The 8804-nt window shown below is 38.2% G+C and overlaps 1 protein-coding gene across 1 annotated transcript; it reads left to right on the top strand.

Annotated features, from left to right (window-relative positions):
• Nucleotides 1-2954: 2954 nt before the first annotated feature.
• LOC102819641 (zinc finger protein 706-like) lies at nt 2955-3185 on the top strand. Its single transcript, XM_006866262.1, has one exon. The coding sequence runs from the start codon at nt 2955-2957 to the stop codon at nt 3183-3185; it is 231 nt and encodes a 76-aa protein (XP_006866324.1).
• The last annotated feature ends 5619 nt before the right edge of the window (nt 3186-8804 follow it).

Here is an 8804-nt window from a genome sequence, read left to right on the forward strand (position 1 = left end):
CACCACCACAGTTATGAGAAGGTTAAAGGGGTCCTTGAATAAGACTGCCTGAGAACTGACAACCCCTACTGGTATAATCAACTTAACTAGATAGATAAGAAAGGACTGTTACTGCTAGTTAGGGGGCATATCAGAGGATATAGAGCATTAAGATTGATCCAAATCTATTCAAATGTACATATTCTAATTGTACAGTTTTACTTTTTCCTTACTATTATTTTATGCTCTTATAAGAAATCTAAAATACTCAATGATGAAGATGAAAGACCACAGCCTTTGGTACAGGCTGCACCTCAATGTAAAGAAACAAAAATATCCACCACTGAACCAATAAATAACGTCAAGGAAAATGGAAAAATGATTGAAGTTGTCAAAGACTTCATTTTGCTTGGATCCACAATCAACACTCGTGGAAACAGCAGTCAAGAAGTCAAATGATGTATTGCATTAGGCAAATTTGTTGCAAAAGACCTCTTTAATGTATTCAAGAGCAAAGATGTCAGTTTGAGGACTAAACTGCACCTGACCTAAGCCATAGTATTTTCAATAGCCTCATATACATGTGAAAGTTGGTCAATGAACAAGGAAGACTTTAGAAGAACTGATACATTTGAGGTATGGTGTTAGAGAAGCTACCATGGACTGCCAGAGAAAAACAAATCTGTGTAAAAAGAAGTAAAATGAGAATGCGCCTTAGAAGTAAAGATGACCAGACTTAATCTCTTATATTTCAGACATATTATCAGGAGGGTGCTGTCCCTGGAGAAGGGCATCATGTAAAATGGAGGGGCAACAAAACAGAGGGAAACCCCCAATGAGATGGCTTGGCACTGTGCAACAACATGGGCTCAAGCTTAGCAGCAACTTTGAATATGGCACAAAACCGGCCAGTGTTTTGTTCTGTTACACATAGGGTTGCTGTGACTTGGAATCAACACAAAGGCACCTAACAACATATAAAAAACTTGGCAAGATTATGAGTTCATTGTAGATTAAAACCCAGAGACTCAGATTCCTTTTTCAGCTATGTTGTATCATTGTTGTTTAGTACCGTCGAGTTGGTTCTGACTCATAGCAACCCTGTATTGGGTTTCTGAGAGTAGCTGGTGGATTTGATTTGTTGACTTTGTGGTTTGCATACTACAGTGCCACACCAGGAATTATAAAAATACTTATCAACAATTTCACTACAAAATAAGAGATTTATTAAGAACTGATAAAGATACTCCCTGGATTTCCATGTCTTGAGTCCAGAATTTAGAACTGTGACCTTGTTATTATTTTCCTTATGTTCTTTTTTTTTTTTTGGGGGGGGGTGCATTTAGGTAATGTCATGTTAGTACTAATTCATAGTGACCTTATGCACAACAGAACAAAACACTGCCCAGTCTTGTGTCATTCCTAAGCTTGAGCCCATTGCTGCTGCCACTGTACCAATTCATCTCATTTGGGGGTCTTCCTGTTTTTTGCTGACCCTCCACTTTACCAAGCATAACATCCTTTTCTAGGGACTGGTCCCTTCTGCTAATATGCCCCAATTATCTTGAAGTGCAACACTGTCTAAGATAGGATAATATTTGTATATCACAACTATTATTCAAACTTATGACCCAACCACTAAAGCTATGAAATTGAAGAATTCTACCAAGTCCTCAGACTGAAATTGATCAAACATGCAATCAAGATGTATTGTATTGGTAATTACTGGTGACTGGATTGCAAAGATTGGAAGCACAGAGGAAGGATAAGTTGTTTGAATACATGGCTTTGATGATAGAAATGATGTTGGAGAACATATGATAGAATTTTGCAAGACCAATGATTTTTTTATAGCACATACTTTTATGTTCTTTAACATAGCCTAAAGCAGTTATCCTACACCACAGCTCTTGAGTTTTCCATTAATATCATAAAGACCTATGAAAACAGCTACTTGGTCTAACTCAACACACCTTGAATAAAGTGGTTCAATGACAGCAACTATTTTACAAACACATGCCAGGATGTACCTATATCTCATTTTCCAAATTTAGCCAAGTCAAACAACCAACCCCAATTTCCTTTCCTTAGCAGTTTATTGCTGTCACCACATTCCTAGTATTAAATATTATATCCATGAACATTCAGAAAAATAATGTTCTAGGTATTTCAAACAGTAAAGAATTTGATTTGAAGAATAAAGGCCTTCAGAAATCAGGGAAAGGGGCAGGACATCAAGAGTTAGGAAACAGTACCTGGTAATACTGAACTGAAGAACATATCATAATGTCTAAAATCTGGAAATCAGAAAGTCACAACCTCAGTAACTCAACACTTGTGAAACTGATCATCAAACACTCTAAAGCTTGATATCCACTGTGACTATAGTCTTAAAATTCTGTATGTCAAGTAAAGTTATAATAAAAGCCCTGGTGGCGTAATGGTTAAGTATTCAGCAGATAAGCTAATGGTTGCCTGTTCAACTCCACAAAGGAACTCCATGGAAGAAAGATCTGATGATCCCATAAAGATTACAGCCTAGAAAACCCTGTGGACCAGTTTTACTTTGGGATAGCTATGAGTCAAAGTCTACTTAATCTCACACAACAAAAACAATAAAGCGGCAATAAGCTATCTATATATTTCAGTCTTAGAACACAGCAGATGTAGGAATGTGGTGCCCAACTACTGCAAATGCCTTTTAGCTTTCATGTTTCATTGACCTTGGTTACCATTATTGTTGTTGTTAAGTGCCATCGAGTAGCTTCCAACTCACAGAAACCCTGTATAGGGTTTCCAAGGAGCAGATGGTGAGTTTGAACCACCAACCTTGTGGTTCAAAACGACCTTGCCGTATAGTGCATTACCAGTAGAAGTAGCAAAATGACTTCTGACACATTCCTCTGTTAAAATCATATGTGTGGACCCTCTCGCTCTGCGCGGTCTCTCCGACTCAGGACTGTCCCAGCCTGGATATGGCTGGTGGACAGCAGAAGGTTAAGTCTCAGCAGAAAAATGCCAAAAAGCAAGCTGGACAAAAGAAGAAACAAGGACATGACCAAAAGGCTGTTGCTAAAGCTGCTTTAATATATACCTGCACTGTCTGTAGGACACAAATGCCGGATCCTAAGACCTTCAAGCAACACTTTGAGAGCAAACATCCCAAAACTCCACTTCCTCCAGAATTGGCTGATGTTCAAGCATAAAGTTGTTTATAGGTGAATTCCTGACACCCTTGACTCTTCTGTCTCAGACCTTAGGTAACAAACCTGTAGCTGCTTTTCTAACACTGTTAATCAGCAAAAATAAAGGGGCTACAGAAACACTCATTTTTATGCTGTTCCCTTTTGAGCTTCATGCAAAGACAATTCTGTGTAAATGTACAGTTGACTCTGATTTGGAAATCTGAAAATCAGTCAATCCTTGTTATAAAATTTTTTTTTTACAATTATAATTATATTGATGTTCATATTGTGTAAAATAACTCATTTACTAAAGTAGTATTTTGATTTTACAAAAAAAAAAAAATCATATGTGTGTAATTAGCAAAATCTGAGTTTCATCCAGAATCCCAGTTACAAGGGAATCTCAGAATTGGAATTTTATACATCTCAGCAAAAACAGTCGGTCCTCCAAATCCAAAGGTTCTGCATCTACAGATATGATCAACAGCAAATCAGAAGAAAAAGGGAAAAAAAGACAATTAGGTGGGCAAAGCAATATCTCAAACTAAGCAGCAGTGTAAATTTTTTTTTAATAAAGCATTTAAATTACATTGTTGTTTTTGTTGTTAAATACCGTGGAGTTGGTTCCAATTAGGTATTATAAATAATCTAGAGATGATTTAAACTATATGAGAGAGAGGATGTGCATAGGTTATGTGCAAATATTACTAAGGAACTGAAAATCCATGGATTTTGGTATCCACGGGTGCCCTGGAAACAAACTATACAGAGGGACTCCTGAACAATATAAAAAGTGCAGAATACTGAGTGAGAAAATCCCCCTCTCACTCACAATCCCCAAGATCAGTTAAAAAACAAAGCAAGGTATGAACATCATGTGCAGGATACTTCACTTGTATATAAGAAGGAAAGGGAGTAAAAAATGTATGCACAAAAGCACATGCATATATAAATGTGTGGTTATTCTTGAGGATATGTAAAATAGTTCTAAAAGCATCCCTCAGAAACAGGTTACAGTAGTTATGTAAGTGTATGACCTACCCAAATAATGAATTTTTTTTTAGCACTTTTATGGTTTTATTTAGTACAAATAAAACTCAAAAACAGGCCATTCATTTTCATCACTGCACAAACTGGAATTGGGATTGGTGACTCTGATGGCCAGCTGGGCTGCTCTTTCCACAATGGCTTTGCAGTTCTTAGAGGAAATGTTATAAGCAATCTCTGCACAGTAAGATTTGTTGCACATCAGTAGCAGCTCCAGTTCTTTAATGTTGTGGACTAGGAACTTGCTGAAGCCACTGGCAGCATATGTTTTGTCTCCATGTTGCTTCCATAACCAATGTTGGGCATTAAGATCTGGCCCTTAAATAAATCTTCTTGGCACCCTGTTGTCAATGCCTCTCTGGGCTTGTGTCAGTTACTCTTAATTTTGACATAATGATCTGATTGGTACCTTATGAACTTCTTGGTCCTCTTTTTGATGATCTTGGGTTTCACCAGAAGTCTGAGGGTAACCAAGATGTCAGTCGAGATGACCACCTCCTGCATAGGCAGCTCAGAGAAGAGAGAGAGGGATGAATAATTTTTAAAGCATAAAACTATATTGACTTATGAGACCTGATTGGGAGATTCAGCAAAGTGGCAGAGTATAAGATCAACATACAAAAATCAGTTGGATTCCTCTATACTAATAATGACAGCGCTGAAAAGGTCATTAGAAAGGCAATATCATTTACAATTGCCTCCCATAGGATGAAATATTTAGGAATAAATGTATTCAGAGAAAAAAATGATTTATACAAAGAAAACTATAAAACACTACTGCAAGAAACCAAAAGATACTTTTAAAACGTGGGAGAATATACCATGCTCCAGGATAGGAAGACATAACATTGTAAAAATGTCAATACTGCCCAAAGCATTCTACACATATAATGCAGCCCAATCCAGATTCCAAAGACAGTCTTCAAAGAGATGGAAAAAACAATTACAAACTTTATATGGAAAGGATAGAGATCCAGGATAAGCAAAACACTACTTAAGAAGAAAAATAAAGTTGGAACCCTCTCACTCCATGATTTCAAAATTTACTACATGGTTACAGTGGTCAAAACAACTTTTAGATCAATGGAACAGAATCAAGAATCCAGAAATTAACCCATCCACATACAGCCTACTGATTTTTGACAAAGGGCCTAAGTATATTGCATGGGGAGGAGATAGTCTCTTCAATAGATGGTGCTGACAGAACTGGAAACCAACATGTAAAAGATTGAAACAAGGCCTTTATCTCATGCCATATACAAAAACTAATTCAACATGTATTAAAGACCTAAATGTAAATCCCAGAATATAAAGGCCATCAGAAAAAATATAGGGAAAGTTTTAAGGGTTCTAATACCAGGCACACACAATCTACCAAACATGGTGAAAATTACACAAACAAAAATAAACAAAATAGGTGATTGGGATATATTAAAATTAAAAACTTATGCACATCAAAGGACTTAACCAAAAGAGTCAAAAAGGAACCCACAGAATGGGAAAAAATCTTTTGCAACAATGCATCAGACAAGGGACTAATTTCTAAAATATATAAGAAACTGCAACACCTCTACAAGAAAAAGACAACCCAATTAAAAAATGGGCAAAGTACAAGAACAGACACTTCATCAAGGAGGAGATCCGGGCAGCCAACAAACATGAAGAAATGTTCATAATCACTAGTCATCAGAGGGACACAAATTTTTTAAATGATATCTCAAAACAACAATGAGCTATCATCTCACACCAACAATAACAGCAAAGATCAAGAAAGAAGACGACAATAAATGCTGGTGATGATGCTGAGAGACTGAGACCCTCCTACATTGCTGATAGAATTGCAAAAAAGTCCAACCACTCTGGAAAGCAATATGGTGCTTCCTCAGAAAGTTGTAAATAGAAATACTTTATGATCCAATAATTCCTCTACTTGGTATATATCCACAAGAAATACAAACTATAACACAGAGTAGATATATGCACACCAATGTTCATAGCAGCACTAATTACAATAGCAAAAAGATGGAGACAGCCTAAGTGCCCATCAACTAAAGAATGAATAAACAAACTTTGGTACATATGCAAAATGAAATATTATGCTACCTTGAATAACAAGGAAGCTGAAAGCCACTGCATAACATGGATTAGCCCTGAAGGCATTATGCTGAGTGAAATTAGTCACAAAAGAAGAAATACTGCACAGGACCATTATTGTAAAAGCTTAAGAAATAGTACCCACATTAAAAGGGGGAGGGGATTCTTTGTTGATTACTAGAGTGTAGAGGACGAGATGAGGGGAGAAAGATGGAGCACAGGGTAGGAAATAGACACAAGATAGTTTGGGTGTTGGGGGATGGGATTGGGCTACAAGGTGGATGGGAGAACATTTAGGCAGGTTTGCATTGGCTAAGTGGGACAGAAGTAAATAGTGATGTATGCTCAACCTTGGAACAACAGGGCTCTGAGATACAGGAATTGAGGCATGGTTTGAATGGGTAAAAGAGAGGAAATAATGTTAAGATGCTTGTCTGTCTTTTGAATCTTGTTTTCCGTGGCTTAGCATTGTAAAATTGACACTTGAGGAGGAGAGAAAGGAATAGCCAGAAACATCACCATAGTTGTCTTGTAAGCCCATTTTCAGTCTATAACTAACTGGTTGGAATACCTAAAATGGGGCTAGAGCTTGCACAGTGAAGGAGGCTTCCTGTGGAGCCTTTACATATGTAAGAACGTATGTGGAATCCTGGTCCCCACCCAGAATCTTCTGAGGTGGGAAATTCCCCTTGAATGGACAAGCAGACCAGCCTGGAGCTGCTAGATGAACAGAAGATACTTCTTGAAAGAAAGACCAGGAGGAAAAAAACAAAAACAAAAACAGTAACAGCAGTCTAATTGACTACTACAAGAACAAGCAAGTTGTTTGTCTGGGAGCCATCTAAGCAAGGGGTTCGGGTCCCCTCAGGACAAACCCCCTTTCAAGACTGAGACTCAAGGAGAATACATGAGCAGGTATATGTTCTTGCTGGTGACCACATTTGTATACCAATAAGGGGAAGTGGGAGAAAAACAGCAGTGAAGTTGTGAGCTAAGTCCAACCACATTCAATAGACTCCTGTCAACCTGGGTTGAGACCTGGTTGGCCAGTAGTATGATAAGACTTGGGGACTCCTGGGTCCAGAGACAGGGACATGGACACAGAGGACTAAAGCCAAGAGTGAAGCACCCAGCTGATATGAAGTAAGGGAAGATACACAAGAACACCCATATTTGCCGACAGTACCCACTTGACCTGCCTTCAATGGCTGGATGATCAGAACTTGATTAGAGGAAGAAACAAGAGAAAAAAGAGTAATCTGCTACACTTTGATGAACTTAACCTATACTTATGAATGTAGTAGCTCAAAAGAGGGAACACATCTTTACAGCGAGGATCATTCTCACCCCCTCGGTACACAGGGTAGACAGGGATGGCAACTTAGATATTGACTACCCAAAATGAGGGGGTGGGGCTAAAAAGGCAAGAAGTTATTGCCTTACAAGCTTTCAAGAGGGAGCCGAGTTCCAGAGGGTGCAGGGAAAGGTAGAAACTGAGTGGTTTTCAACCTGTCTGGATAGGGCTGGTGAAAGGAGATGGGGATAAGACTTTTGTGGTTCCGTAGTGAATAAATGCTATCTGGACTGACTGTGAGGGTCGGAAATGTAAAGGTAGAGGTTTTGTAACAAAAGGATGGGAGTAATTGATCTTGCAGTATTGGAGCGGAGGACCCTGGGACCATCAAGTGAGAAGAGTGGCGTGTGGAACCCTATCTAAAGAAGCAGTGATATCAGAGATGGAGGCAGAGATGATGACGTGGAGAGATGGAGCTGCTGGGAACTCTGGACTCAAGGAAGGAGAGGGGCTGTATGCTGACGACCAGGGGTGGGGGCAAGCTTGTGGGGTGTAACCTTTGGTTATTAGAATGCTTATATATTCCCAAGTGCTTCAATGTACATCCAAGAATATGAATAAATAAATAAATAAATAAATAAATAAATAAATAAATAAATAAATAAATAAATAAATAAATAAATAAATAAAACACAGAGGGAATGGAAACAAATGCTGTTGAATGATGATGCATTGAGGGGATTGTAATCATTGCAATGAAATTAATACCATAGGATGAATGTAAAGCTGATATTCTCCCATGTAAACTGTCACGCAATTCACAATAAAAACTTTTTAAAAACCACTACATTGACTTATGATCATTAAGAGCTAATATGCTGTACTTGCCTTAGCTTCTCAAACCAAGCCTATAAGCATATTAATATAGCTCATCTTTCCCTCTAGTCTCTTTGAATTAAGTGTCTTTCCTCCATTAAACAGATGCCCTTTCCTGTATTTTAGTTCATGCCCTTCCTTCTCTTTAAATACAACCATATATATATTTGTTGTTGTTGTTATGTGCCTTGGAGTCAGTTCCAACTCATAGCGACCCTGTACAGGGTATCTGAGGCTATAAATCTTTACGGGAGCAGAAAACCTCATCTTGCTCCTGTGGAACAGCTGGTAGTTTCGAACTGCTGATCTTGCGGTTCACAGCCCAGTTC

This window comes from Chrysochloris asiatica, unplaced genomic scaffold (assembly GCF_000296735.1).
Source record: "Chrysochloris asiatica unplaced genomic scaffold, ChrAsi1.0 scaffold00088, whole genome shotgun sequence".
In the NCBI taxonomy this organism is placed as follows: Eukaryota; Metazoa; Chordata; class Mammalia; order Afrosoricida; family Chrysochloridae; genus Chrysochloris; species Chrysochloris asiatica.

Excerpts from the sequence above, each read along its gene's own strand:
- LOC102819641 (XM_006866262.1), top strand. The coding sequence starts at position 2,955 with ATGGCTGGTGGACAGCAGAAGGTTAAGTCTCAGCAGAAAAATGCCAAA.